This window comes from Malaclemys terrapin, chromosome 1 (genome assembly GCF_027887155.1).
Source record: "Malaclemys terrapin pileata isolate rMalTer1 chromosome 1, rMalTer1.hap1, whole genome shotgun sequence".
In the NCBI taxonomy this organism is placed as follows: Eukaryota; Metazoa; Chordata; order Testudines; family Emydidae; genus Malaclemys; species Malaclemys terrapin.
In genome coordinates, this window is record NC_071505.1 from 98,373,417 (window position 1) to 98,388,526 (window position 15,110).

The following is a 15,110-nucleotide window of genomic DNA, read 5'->3' on the forward strand; positions in this document are numbered from 1 at the left end:
CAAAGGGAGAACAAAAGGTTTAAACCCCCAAAATGAGCAGGTGACCTAAACGATTGCATACTGTATTATTGTAGTATAAAAGTACACGAGTAAGATCTTATGAAAGCTTGTAATGCTCTGAACTTGATAGTCATTAGGAGATATGCATACGGAATGTGGTTATGAATCTATGTATTTATTAATATAGAAAACTGTGCTCATAATCTGTACTAAAACTGTCCTGCTGTAGTTGGAGTAAGCAGTGAAGCAGGGAGAGGATCTCCCCAAGCCAGATGTTCACATGAAACCAGCTTCAAGTAACTATTCATTGTCCAACCCGGGAAGAAACAATGATGGACCACCAGAGTTAATGAGACGACATGGAGACACCCTGGCTATCAAGCCAAGAGGGAATTTTCCCACACTGAATAGCCATGAGTCATCATGGATGGGGATGGTGCGGGGAGAGGGTGTCTTTTTAAAACAGGCTTGGGACTGAAGTTTTTAAATCCAGAATTTGGGGGGGGCAGTCTTGAGGCGGGAGGCTGTTCATGAACTCTGGATCCTTCCTATAGCTAGGGGGTATGCTGAGAAAAGGCTAAGGCAATAGGCAACTTATATTAGAAAAGAGATTTTGTCTAATATGGAAGTGTAAAGCCTGCTGTTGCATCTTTATGTTTATTTTCTGTGTTACTTGTACATGTTTGCTCTCCCTTATTAGTTGATCTTTAAATCTGTGGTTTTTCTAGTCAACGTTTTGTTGATTTTCACCCCAAGCAGGTCTCTGGTGTGGAATATGTATGCCAAAGCAAGCTGGTATCAGGGTGGCTGGTTTCACACCTTTGGGAGTATCAAATCCGAGAGGAACAGTTCAAGTGTCTGGTAATTAAGAACTCAGGGAGGACGAATTTGGGGAGTCTTGGGACTGGAAGGACTGTTGGTGTCATCCTGCAAGGCGTAACGAGGCTGGTAAGAGCCTAGGGGGTGAGACTTTATGCTGTGGGTAGGCTACTGGTTCAGAGACCTGAGCCATAGCTGCACAGCACAGAGGCCCCCGAGGTTACAGGGGCAGGGCAGGCAGTGACAGAATCCCTTACCAGTCTGGCTGGTCCCCCAGTCATCACAGAAGTTTACCTGCACAGTCTTCCTCCATCAGAGGAAATGTAGACACATCTGTCAGCAAGATTCGTGGAGATTGAAACAAATTCATTGATATAACCTGCTCGCCGCATTAGCCGAAACGTGTGAACTAGTTTCGGATGGTCTCGAATGACACCCAGGATGTTACCTGTTCAAGAAAACGATCATTTTATGATTAATGTTTTGTATGCTTCAAAATTCTCTTCAGTTCAGAGCTCCTTCCCTTCTTAAACATGACAGGAAATACCTATAAGGTGAGTCTATGCTGCAGCTGGGAATGAGCCTCCCACACCGGGTAGAGACAGACCAGAGTTCGCCTTGCTTGAGCTAGCGCACTAAAGATAGCAATGTGGGCATTGCAGCAAGGGCAGTAGCTCTGGCTAGCCATCCTTATAAGTTTGGCTCTAAGAGGGTGGGGGGCTTGGACTCAGGCAGCCAACCTGAGCCACCACCCGGGCTGCAAGGTCCACACTGTTATCTTTAGCATGCTACCTTGAGCAGAGCTAGCATGAGTGTCTACCCGGGCTGGGAGGCTCACTCCCCATTGCTTGGTAGACATACCTGAAAAATTTTAGCTTTTCATCAAGAAGCCAAAACATTTTCAAGTCAAAACCCCCAAAATATTTTGGTTTTGTCTGGAAAACTTTAGGTTTTTCTTCCAACAAAAACAACAACAACAATTTCTTTCAAGGAACACAGACACCTTCCACAAAAATGTTTGTTTGTTCAAAAATCTACTTTTCCATAGAAACAGTTTCATTCAAAAATTGCCTACCAACCCTACCAATACATTTCTATCAGTATCTCCACAGCATCTTCAGCAAAAATGATGTGCTCATTCCAGTTTCATTTTAATGAATTCCTATTCAGTATGCCTACAAAATTCACCATTTCATGTACAGGTAGGTAAAGCTTCTGAAGATTGGAACTCGAGAGTTCTTTGGCAAGTGTATGTGGGAGGGACTAACCCAGAAATATTTATGATGACTTATAAGAAATTAACACACACCCTCCCCACCCCAATATTTACATTAAGGTAACTGCACACAATAGCACTAGAACTTCCTTTTTAAGACCCAATTCAGCAAATCATTCATATTTAGCAAAGCATTTTAGCATGCATGTTAACTGCTCTGCTGAATAAGGATGGACATGAAGCATTTGTCATCATCTCTGCAGACAGAGTAAAAATGTACTTTTAAAGACCTAGCAGAATTGAGATCATCATAGAACATAAAAAGAAATGGCGCGGGTACTTGGAATTCAGAGTAGTTTTTTTTTTTTTTTTAAATGAACAAAAAATAGCTAGAGATTGGTAATGGGATAGGGACCCCTTTTTCTTTGTAGGTCACTGGTTCGTATCAGTGGTCTGCAAGTCAAATTTTTAAGCACTGAAAAAAGCAAAATTGTAGATTTAATAGTGACAGTCTTTTGCTTTCACTTAATTGTGTCTTTTCTATTTTTAGGAATGCTACTTATCTCTGCAAAAGACATTGCTACCATATTCCACAGAACCTGTGAACTAGGAAAAGTAAAGGTTGAGTCAGCATTTCTGTTATAAAACCTCATTTATAATCTAGGTGAAGTGCAACATGTGCATGGTTCATTAGCCTTTTTAAAACAAAAACAAACAAACAAAAACAAAAAAACCCCTACTCCTACAGAAAAGCAAAGGAGGTCACTTTACTTCTTGAGCAATCTTCTCTTTTTGTTACCAAAAGAGACCAAATACTGGATGTCTGAAAAGTGGTTATTGAATGACAATGAGCAATTTTATTTCATAACTTTTAATCTGTTAGTATCACAAATGGTGAGACTGATATGATATTAAATGAGGATTTAGACAACAGACTTCAAGTCAATAATGTGTATGCGCATAATATACATATTTTTAAAAAACACATGTCCATCCAATAAGCAAAAAAGAAAGAAACTGGCCTGTTCTCCTAGGTGAACTTTTGTAACCACCCATGATGGTGTAGGGAGTGCTGAGGGTGGTAGACTAGATGACCTCTTTAGGTCCCTTCCAGCCCTACATTTCCATGATTCTGGGATGGGAGTTCTCCCCAACAAAGATAAAAATATTTTTCAAGAGGATAGTAATGCTAACTTTATCACAAAATAAAAATTAGGAATTCAAACCCTGCATAGCATTACATTCCAGGTAATATCACAATCTGTGTGGAATTTAAAGCGTGTCCGTGTGCACGTTTCAGACAGTACTGTTAGGTACCATTTAAGAGCCAATATTTAAGGAGGCTTTAACACAGCCTCCAATTTTATGTCAGAAATTTTGCAGCGACAATTAACTGTGGTCATAATTTTTGGGACATAAACAACAACTATAGATGACTAAATGCCATCATTTGGACTATCAACTCTGTCTGTAGGAGCAGCCAAGTAGATGTCAAAACATTTGCACCTGAAATCGGTACATGAAAAACTGCATCTGCACTTGATTATGATCAAAAAAGATGATGAATAGTTTTAAAGCTTTCCCCCCCACTCTATCTGTGTCAAGATTGTGGAAGTTCTCACTTTTTGCCCGGCTAGCTCAGTCGATAAAGCATCTGACTTGCTGTACCCAAACAAAAAGTGAGAACTCCGTTTTTCTCCGACAAGATGGAGCAAGACTAATGGGAAGGTACATACCATTAAGGAAGACAAGGAACACATTTGGATATGAAAGTTCTTCTCCACATAGTAAGTTTACATCTTCTACTCCAAGGTTACTGGCTAATTTAATAATCGGGCCATCTTCCATATCAGTAGTAATGTGAGTCATCAGAGCTAGGTTTTTAACCAAACCACAAGCCTAAAAAACAGATATAAACAAGTTATTCCAAAGCACATGTTACAAACTGCACTGTTTTTAATATAATTCTGTAAGTATGTACAATGTGTATTACAGCATAAGTGATAGAAATTAGGTTGGATACAAAATAATTCCCTCTAGGAAAAAACGGCTTATAAAAGAATCTGAGAAGAAAAAAATAGAAAGTACATTCTAATCATCACACTGAAATTCCATATTTTAGAATTCAAAAATTGAAGATTTTAAATTTTAAAAGTGTGACTGCAAAGCTGCAGCTATTTTTCAAACTATTACAATGTAGTAGTATTAGAATACAAGATATATGCAACTATTTTAATTCCGATTGAGATCAAATTTAATTTTTTTTGAAAGGTGCTAAACTTGTAAGGTATAAAATAGACCTTATTTATCTCTCCATGTAAAAGTTTCTCTGAAATAGAATAATGCATCATTTAAAGAAATACAATAGAAAAATGACTCAGCATTATTAAAGAATTTGAAAATATGTAATATAGGTCTTTAGTATGGCTGAAAACGCATCCGTTCTTTTATCTATATATAAGGCTGTTTTTATGACTTAAGATTAGGGTTTCACTGGTAAAATTAGAATTAACCAATGTGACAATAACTTGTTAGGATGCCAAATGTATGTTTATATTATTCATTGTAAATCAATACCAAATAAAGTTACAGCACTAAAATGGCAGGTTTTAAAGGAATCATAACAAAAGCTGTTTTGTCCATATGAAGGTATCAGACATCCCATATGCCGTAAAGTAAGCTTTAAGAAAATAAACATCTTAAATTATATAACACTTGGACATTTCAGCAAATCACTTCACCTATTTAATGCAAATGGTTCATCCTGCTTATCTTCGAGTGCTGGAAAGTCCAGCGCTCCCATCAGGCATTGTATCAGAACAATTTACTCCCAGTATCAATTGTTTGGTGAGATAGTTTTATGATTTTGTTGCATTAAGAATTTGAAGAAATTTTTCTTCACTAACTACAGCAGTTTCTGTAATAGTCACAAATTATTTACAATAACCTCTTCTCTGAAAGTCTAAGACTCAGGCTGACCTGGCAATCTCACAATAGCAAGACACATTCATTTACAGCATAAAGGGATAAGAGTTTAAGACTCTTTGGACCCTTCAGCCCTGGCTGGTAGAGGGCGCAAGATGAGCTTCCAAAGAGAAGACTATGCCTGATGTCATTCTGTTGCAAATCCAGATGAAGAGCTCCATATAGAGTCCCATCCAGCTCACCTCAGCCAAAAAGACGTCTGCCGTAACAAGGAATGGGGAGTGCAATGAGAGAGGACTGTGTTGGGGATCAGACGGCACATCCCCATGTGCCTTAGCTCTTCACTTGAAGTGGAGGGACAGACAATAGTGTCTCTGAATATGCCCCCTTCAACCTTTATTTTTTTTTAAAATTAGGACAGTGATACTTAGAGGCAGCAACCAAGATCCAGAGCTCCATTGTGCAATGTGCTGCATGCACATAGAAAGAAACAGTCCCTGCTCCACAGAGCTTAACATCTAAATAGGTAAAACAAATAATTATTCCCATTTTACAGACCGGGAACCAACGCACAGAAAGGGTCAATGACTTGCTCCAGGTCTCTCAGAAAGTCCGTGGCAGAGGTGGGGATTGGTGCTTACCTGCAGCTCCAACTTGTGAATTTTAAAAGGGAAAAAGTGACCAATCCCCTGGCGGTAGCCTGCCAAACCTAGGCTGTTAGGTAAGCAGGAAGCTGAGGCTTAGCAAGCTGGGCACTCAGTGTTCCCTTGCACCCTGCAGCAGGAGCTGGGAGAGGGGGTTAGCGAAGCATCGAAAGCAGTGGGAAAGGGGAAACTCCGATATCTGTCCCCCACTCCAGGAACAAAAGCACCAGCCCCTCCTCCACTGTGGGAAAGAAAGGGGATAGACTTTGGGGAACAGAGAGAGTGAGAATAATATAGGGAAGAAGGAAAGAATGGAGATGACTTTGTGGATGGGGAAGAAGTAGAACAGTATAGCATAGCAAGAAACCAAACTTCAAGCATCAGCCAAAGACAGCAAAAGATTCTAGAATAGGGCAAAGTAGATAAAACAATGAATTAAGTGCTGATCTCACAGGAGGGTTAAGAGAACTTGTGCTACTGGGAGCTTCAAGTGAGTTTTTGAGTCAGTCCTTTGGGGGTAATGAAAGACAATTTCTCTTCCCCATAACATTGTCAGCAAAGCTGATCCTCTGATATAGGACTGTCTGGTTCAAAAGACACTATGCCTGCCTCCCTGGGTGTTGGGGGTGAGTGGAAAAGTGAGGGAAATAAAATGCAAATTCCTTACCTCTCCTTCAGGAGTGTCTGATGGGCAAAGCATACCCCACTGAGATGGCTGAAGAGATCGGGGGCCACTCACTTTTCTTGTCTTTTCAAACTGAGAAGAGATTCTTGTCATCATTCCCAGAGCAGATATATAAGACAAGCGGGACAATACCTGTGTCACACCTTGGCGGTCCATTTTGAATCTTTTCAGTGACCAATTTCCCTATACAGCAAAGAAAACATGTATTCTTTCAAAATGTTACCATCCTTGACCCCTTATCCTGACCACTCATATTTCTTTTAGAGTAGTGATACTCAGTCCTCAGTGTTTCAGGAGCCAAATTAGCAATCAACATTATTCAAAAGAGCCACAGGAATTGGAATTCATTGTTTTATTGACTATTTTTATGTATATATGTTATTCTCACAGCAAAATGACTGACCAAGTATTATTATTTTATCAACTATAATTGGTTAATAGAGAAAAAGCATCCTGATTGGTTAATAATTAAATCACTCAGTGTTTTACCATCATGTGCTGCAAAGAGTTGCAGGAGACACATTGAAGAGCCACTTGCAGCTCTTGAGCCTCCATCTCAGTATCCCTGTTTTAGAGTATTTCTGACAAACCAATTGAGGATCTCTGCATTGCAGATGCTCTGCATTTTATAAACAACTTTCTACTTCCTTATTTGCAACTAAAGATATTCCCCAGGCTAGGGTCTAAATTGCATAGTATATTACCGCAACTCCCATTGGCCAGGAACGGTGAATTGCGGCCACTGGGAGCTGCAGGCGGCCGTGCCTGTGGATGGTCAATGTAAACAAACTGTCTCGCGGATTACCCTGATCCGCGGGCCGCAGGTTGCACACCAATGTCCTAGAGACTGTTCAAAAACTGGGGGCATAGCACTGATCCTGTGGATCTGCGACATTTACCAAACAGAATTTGTTTGGGGTTTACCAGGAAGATTCCAGGAGAATGAACATTCAGTGTGATTAAGTGCTTGGATTGAAGAGGAAAGTCAAATGAGTGTAGACACCATCAAAGCTGTTCTTTTACTCGACTGATTAACACTTGTTCTGTGTCATACGATAAACTCATTCAGAACACTAAGATATAGGGGGTGGGGTGGGAGGGTAATGGGGGGGGGGAAATCCTCCACCTTGGCAAATATGCACATGTTGCTGTCAAGTCGGAAACTGACAATAGCAACACCAGGACTTTTTATTTATTTAATTTTTTAAAGAAATGTACTTTTGTCCTTTATAGGAGTCTTTTAAACAAGAAAGAAAAAGAAAAAACCATACCACGGAAGTGTCACAGTTTTTAATTTTGAAAATATGATGACCTTTGCTATAACCATGTAGAAAAAACACTGTACCATTAATTCAACTATGTACAAGTTACTATTGCCTGAAGGAGACCAATGATCTAAATTTACAACCGGAGCTTGCTCTACTGAAAATTACCCCAGAATTAGGATAGGTCAGGACTGCAAAACATGCAATCTCTCTCGGTAAAACAGACCAATTTCTTAATCTCTGGCAAGAGTATCACTAGTAAGACCTCAGAGAGGGATGTCGCTGGAAGCAAACATGAGATTGAGTTTAAGCTAGCTGATGCACTTCCCTCTGGTTGTGACGACCACACCTAGATTGAACAGCTTGGGTCAGGTCGGCATCAGTGGCAACTGCTGTCCTGCATTGGGCTAACTGCCCTTCCCTGAATCACCACGTACATGTTACATTTCCACCCATCCACTTCTTTTCAGTCTGTTAGGGTATGTCTACACAGCAGCTGGGAGGTGCAAGCCTCAGCTTGGGTAGAGCTAGCACACTAAAAATAGTGCATCCACAACAGCATGGGCTGTGGCTTGGGCTCGCTGCCAGAGTACTATCCTGCCCAACCTCTGCCACACTGCTATTTTTAGGCGCTAACTTGAGCTGAGCTAGCGCACATATGTCTACCTGAGCTGGGAACTACATCTCCCAGTTGATGCGTAGTCATACCCTCAAGTAGGGAGAGATTCTTGTTCATCTTTGAGTGGGAAGGGACCCGTGATCCAGCATGAATTTTTGCAATGGTGTCAAGTAGGACTTGGAAAGATCTATGGGGACGAGAGACCCACACATCATAGTCCGAGCAGATTATGTACAGTTGATTCCTTTGTCATCTGTGTTTGACTCACTAGGTCTCTTGGTCTCCAAGAATTCTTCCTAGGGCAGAAATGTGTTGTCTTTGTTGATATATAACAGTACTTGCTGGTGAACTTTTAAACTGTGACCGCATTTTCCTTGCAGATGACCAAGAATCGATAAATTAACAGAAGTTTTATCTTGGTCTCCATAATCAGCTCCAAGTCCCTCCTGCATTTGGCTTGATGAGCATGTCATCCCAGATAGGTCAAAATAGATACCAACAGTGTAGAGATCTACACTTTCTTAAAGACTCTGGGGGCAGAAAAGAGTCCAATCAGACGTGTGTTTTGTATTGATATATTCTGTCATAATAGAAGCAGGGGAATCTCAACTGAGATTTTCATATAGGCTCTGTCAAGTCTACCAACATCATGATATCCTCGGGATTACTGCAGCTATGGAATGGAATGTCTTTGTGGAACTTCAAATATTTAATATTTTGCTAAGGAACTTCAAGCCCAATATTGCTCTGATTTCTTGGGGACAACAAAGATAGATTACCAAGAGCCTACTTTGTTCCCTGTTGGACAGACTCCAACATCTCTATTGACATTAGGTATTCTATGGCACAGAACAGATTGCAGCATTTCTGCAAATTCCTGGATTTGGGAGACTATATGAATCTGTTAAATTCAGCACAAGTTCTGGAACAATCTCTGTGGGAAATTTCCAGAATCCACTTGTTGGATATAGCATGTTCCATTCCATTTTGAAAAGAAAGATTCCACCACTAATTATGTAGGTCTGTTTACCCTAGCTGTCATCAGGCTGTCTGGTATGGGACTAGCTGGTTGGAAATATGGCATACATATCCTTCTTTGCTGTATCTTCCTCTGTTGAAACCTGTGTCCTTTCTGGGGAACTCTTACAGAAGATGCTAGCAAAAGAAATTCTTGACTTTGTTTAGGACCTCGTTGCCAGAAATCATTTCAGAAGGTGGTTTGTTGGCTTCTTAAAGTTAGAGTTGTTACTATCAGAGGAGTAGCCGTGTTAGTCTGGATCTGTAAAAAGTGACAAAGAGTCCTGTGGCACCTTATAAACTAACATATGTATTGAAGCATAAGCTTTCGTGGGTGAATACCCACTTCGTCAGACGCATGTAATGGAAATTTCCAGAGGCAGATATAAATATGCAGGCAAGAATCACTCTGGAGACAACGAGGTTAGTTCAATCAGGGAGGGTGAGGCCCTCTTCTAGCAGTTGAGGTGTGAACACCAAGGGAGGAGAAACTGCTTTTGTAGTTGGCTAGCCATTCACAGTCTTTGTTTAATCCTGAGTGGATGGTGTCAAATTTGCAAATGAACTGAAGCTCAGCAGTTTCTCTTTGAAGTCTGGTCCTGAAGTTTTTTTTGCTGTAGGATGGCTACCTTAAAATCTGCTATGGTGTGGCCAGGGAGGTTGAAGTGTTCTCCTACAGGTTTTTGTATATTGCCATTCCTAATATCTGACTTTGTGTCCATTTATCCTTTTACGTAGGGAGTGTTCAGTTTGGCCAATGTACATATCAGAGGGGCATTGCTGGCACATGATGGCGTATATAACATTGGTGGACGTGCAGGTGAATGAACCGGTGATGTTGTAGCTGATCTGGTTAGGTCCTGTGATGGTGTCGCTGGTGTAGATGTGTGTAGAGTTGGCATCGAGGTTTGTTGCATGGATTAGTTCCTGAGTTAGAGTTGTTATGGTGCGTTGTGTGGTTGCTGGTGAGAATATGCTTAAGGTTGGCGGACTGTCTGTGGGCGAGGACTGGCCTGCCTCCCAAGGTCTGTTACTATTTTATTCATTATGTATGTTCAGTATGTTGTTACTATGTTATTCATTTTCTCACTGTCCAGCAGATTGAGCCATATGTAGGCAAAGATTGTGGCTACTTTGCCTACATATCTTCGAAGTGCAAAGCTACTGTCCTGGCTGTGATGAAGGACATGGCCAGGTCACTTGGTGATCAGACTGTAGATTATTTTGTCTTTTGAGACCTTAGTTCAGTTCCTTAATTTAGACAACGGCTGCCCTGGAGAAGGATGTGGAAACTGATGAAGCTTGAAGTGAGGCACAATCTTACAATCCATAAGGTCCTTGTGGAGGAAGTCCTCCTTCCTCAGGAATGAAGTCTTGGATGTGGGCCACCACTGCTACATCTTCTTTGAGTAGAATAAAGGAGCAATATTTTTCTTCTGAAGTGCACAAAATTTGCCATATTGCTATTAGGCAATCCTTTTCTAGATGCTCCTAGTCTCTGAATGAGGTTTTCTACAGAGGCATGAATGGCATTTCATGGTACTTTGGGCAATACAGAAGAAACCACATTGTGGCTACAGGATTCAACTCCTCAGTCTCAGTTTGGAGGCCAAGCGCCACAATTACCCTGTGTTTCACAGACTTGAACATCTCAGGCAGGAAGAAATACTCCTGTGTTTCTTTAGCAGACTCTTGCACTCTTATTCAGACAACACCCTCTCCTCACCAAATGAGCTGTCTGAGGAGCAACACCTTACTGAGGAAAGGGTGACTGCATATGTTCCACCTTTTGGATTCCTTAAGCCTTTGGCCGTTTAGAATGCATGTATTTCTTCATCACTCTTTCTAATACAGAGAGGAAGATTCCCATTGACTCAACCTCAAATTCTGGTCACTCTGACTAATCCAGTCACTACTTGTTCTTCTCCAGGATCTCATCTTGATAGCCCACTCTGTGTATTCTTGCTCTTCATCCTCACCTGAGCTGGAGAAGAATAATTCTCTTGGCAGGCACTTAGATGAAGGAGAAACAGCCTAGTTTGAGGAGTTGTATGGACCTTTAGAAACTATGCAAACCGAACACTGTCCAGAAAAATGAGTGGCAGGTGACAGTGTGTAAATGTAGATGAAACAGTACAGCAATAACATTCCTATAACAAATAAGAAAAGCATGATCTTTCAGAGTAGAGAGACTCCTGGTTAAGACCTATCTTTTCATTGTCCCAAGAGCTTGCAAACATACAGACTTAGAAATGTTTTAAGCCTGTAAAATTACTGCATGTTCCACTTATTCCTCCACCCCTCCTTTTACTTTTGGAAAACAAAATATAAAGTCTGTTGTAAGCATCATTGAACACCACGTAGAGGTCTGAAACAAGAATGCTATGGATTCTTCTACATGCTGTGGGTGTAATTATGAATATGCAGATCTATTCCATGTTCTCAGGGACTATCTTTAAAAACTTTCTGGTGAGATCTGTTCTACTATAACATCAGTCTTGGAAACAGAACTTGTTTAGTTTCCTGAAGAGTATACATTGAGCATTATTCCTGGGAAATTATTTCCAATGGTTCAGAGCAGATGGCTTTTAATTGCTTGTGTGGTAGTGGAAAAAAAAATTCTTAAGACAGTGGAAGGAGGAAGAATTTATAGTATATACTGAATAGTTGGCAGATTTATCTCTGTCAGCCCAAATGCAAAAACTGGCATCTGCTAGAAGAAGCCATTAGGATTTAGAAGACAGATCTGTCAGTCTTTTTTAGTTATTTGCATTATAAGTTTTAACTATATTTGGTACACTCAAAATTAAATACAAGATGAGCTTTATAATTGGAATCTGCTAGTTACAGACTAAGATGTTTTTGCATGTGATTTGTAGTGCCAATTTTGTTTTTAAAAACTGAAGAAAAACTCAACCTGATGCTAAGCAGAAAAAAAGACCAAGAATTCCAAAGGTTGTGCAATATGTATTTAAAGTTATTTGTTAATTGTTAACTGTTAGACCACTTTGAATTAATCTATTTTTAAAAACATAATTAATTAATTAATTCAAGGATTTAAAAATGCTTCATTATTGTTAGCTAAACCTCAGTGTCCCTCATAGCAACCTCATTTTACAGTTGGGTAAACTGAGGTTCAGATCTGGAGTTGCATCATTGTGCTTTGGCAAAAATTAAAAGAACCTACTTGGATTTTGTTGATATGATAAACAGCAAGCAACTAGAGATCAAAACACGGTAAAAAGCTTATAGAATTGATCTTGTTACCAGCTTTCACCCAGTTCCCCTAAGCAACTCTAAGTTGTTCAGAACTTCTGAGTTGTACATCTGAAGAAGGTTCACCTCTGACCCCAGGTCCTTTTAACCAACAGGAAACAGATACATGGGCTCCAGAGTAAACCACATGTACACACTGAAATTAATTAATTCTTTAGTTCTTGGATAAATAGTATTACAAAAAGCACCTAGCAGCTTGCCCAGTGTTACATGATAAGTCAACATCAGACAGAAACAGAACACAGAAGTCCTAGTCCCCTAGTACAACCAGTAGACTGCATCATTACTCTTAATTGCATTCACCTGTGAACAAAAAGAAGCATGGTCCCAGAGCTATAGCAGATCTTCTGTTTTACTCAATTAACAAACTAGAGCTGGTTGAAAATTTGAGTTTTTGAAACTGATAATTTTTTTTTTGGCAAAAAAAGTCAAAGTTTTTTCTGCATTTTTCAACCAGCTCCATCAAATATTGTTGTTTGACATCAGATCAATCTAGGTGCCAAGTACTCACCATGAATCACTGACGTAAACAAAACGTTTTTTGACAATTTAAAATGTCTTAGTTCTGACTGTTCGTTTCAGTAGGACTTCAAAGTAATATACGTTGATATAAATGTATTATGTTGATCATTATCTCCCTCTTAGAGCTTTATTCATGAGAGTTTTATCACTTGAATCTATAAAGAATATTAATAGCTTTATTTTCATGACCAACGTTACTGGAACCACCAGGACAAAAATAACTCACCCATTCATCCCAGCCACCACACCCCCTACTAAGGCTGTTGAGAAACCCCACCAAGCAGCAATAAAACATAGCACTTACAGTAGAGATGGCATTTACCATGCCATTGGTGATCTGATCTTGACGCATATGCTTCACTACATCAAACTGGGCTGCTCTCTGCTTTGGAATTACCTGATCAGCAATCTTTTTCATTTCAGAGTTAAATTTTTTGAACAAATCTTCAAAGAGAAGGGAAAGAAGCTGCAAACACAAAACAACTGGATTTAGAGTGAATAGTGAGTGACTTTTCTTCTTTTGACAGACCAAAAATGATGCATTTTAGGTCATCAGTGCTTACTAGTGTCAGCTTACTAAAAAGGATAAAAACTGTATATTCAGTACCTAACTTTTTGGCGAGAAGGCTTTGTTTCTCTTCATTAGAATAAAACAGAAGACCAGATTAAAAGTAATTTCAAATCAACAAATGGCCCAGCACACCTACTCTTTTTTGATTTGTTTGGCTTTCTCCTTCACCATACTTCTCTTTTCAAAATTGTGAGGCTGCACTAGACATTTATTGATTAAAATCCTTTTTCAACCTGGTTACATTGTATCTCATGAGATCAACCTCCACCAAGGTGTGATTCTCCTGACAACTACTTTTCAAGATTTAAAACAATGGCTATATAGAAATTTGACTGCCTTAACATCCAGACCCGAACTCCACTGCATGAGCCGGCATCCTCAGAGAAGGAGGGAACAGAAAGACCCTCTTAGGGATTCTACTTGTACAAATAGCAGCCCCTTTCTCCTCCCCAGCCCCCCCGAAGGACACCTTGGGAGCTGGGAAGAAAGATGCTGTGTGTGACTGCCGTTGCGTGGAGCACTTTTAGAAAGAACCCCAACAATACGGATTTTGAGGGTGGTGCATGGCTGGCATGGTCAGACCGAAGCAGGGAGGGGCAGCAGACAGTTACCATAGCTATTGCAGAGAAGAGTTGGGACAGGTTCTTTCCTTTCAGTGACTCCTGGCCAGCTGCCAGGAACTGCCCGCTTTCCCCTGGCTGCAGCTGAAACTCCTTTCCCTCATTTCTGATGGTGTAGATCTGAGATGAGATAGACTTGGTACTCTCTCTAATGTACATCTAATCTCCTGTTATTCTGTACCCTACCTAGCCATGGACAACTGATCCCCAATTTATGCAAGTCTCCATCTAATTCCATATTAATTGTCTATATTCAAGTAGCTCCTGCAATGTGCCAAACCCTGTCCACCCACGGAAAGATATAATCACTAAAATGAAGAGCCTACAGGTGGGTACACAAGTTACATTCCAAGGGGATTGGGATAAAACACCATGGTATAAAAATAACTATTCAACACTGCTCCTATTTATTGGTTCCCAAACCCCTCCTCTTCTTCATATATGCTCTCCACGTACTTTAACGTTTTATACAATGATTTCTTCTGCCTTTTGTCTATTATGGAGATGTCCTCCATGATCTGAAGGGTTTTTGTTGTTGTTTTTTTTTGCTCTGCTATTTGATTGTTTTCACAGCTTTCCCAACCTCCTCCAGTAAACACTAGTGGTTTCCCAAAATACCTAAATTTGCATTAAATGATACATTGACAATGTTTACAACAATTCGTTTTTTCAAACAAGCAGTATAAATTCTAAAACTTGGCAATCCTATTCTGGGATTCTGTTTTACAGCAACTCGAATGTCAGAAAGACTAAAAATGCACTAGCTACTGAATGCCAAAAATGGTAGTTCCCAGCCTACAAAGCATTGTAGTGTTGAATAAACTGGGTAATCAGCAAGCACAGCTAAGACATTCTGGAGTCTACTGCATAATTTAATTTCTGTGTGTGCAGAATGAAACTGAATTATAACCGTCACCTCTGAACTGCACAT

General features: G+C 40.1%; 1 protein-coding gene across 1 annotated transcript in view; it reads right to left on the bottom strand.

Annotated features, from left to right (window-relative positions):
• Positions 1-15,110, bottom strand: part of POLR3B (RNA polymerase III subunit B) — a 126,410-nt gene that overhangs the window by 65,056 nt on the left and 46,244 nt on the right. The window contains exons 13-16 of the mRNA XM_054032846.1: positions 13,293-13,454; positions 6,272-6,472; positions 3,772-3,934; positions 1,114-1,267 (exon numbers count right to left, since the gene is read on the bottom strand). Coding sequence (XP_053888821.1) covers positions 1,114-1,267; positions 3,772-3,934; positions 6,272-6,472; positions 13,293-13,454 — 680 coding nt within the window. The remainder of the gene's footprint in view (positions 1-1,113; positions 1,268-3,771; positions 3,935-6,271; positions 6,473-13,292; positions 13,455-15,110) is intronic.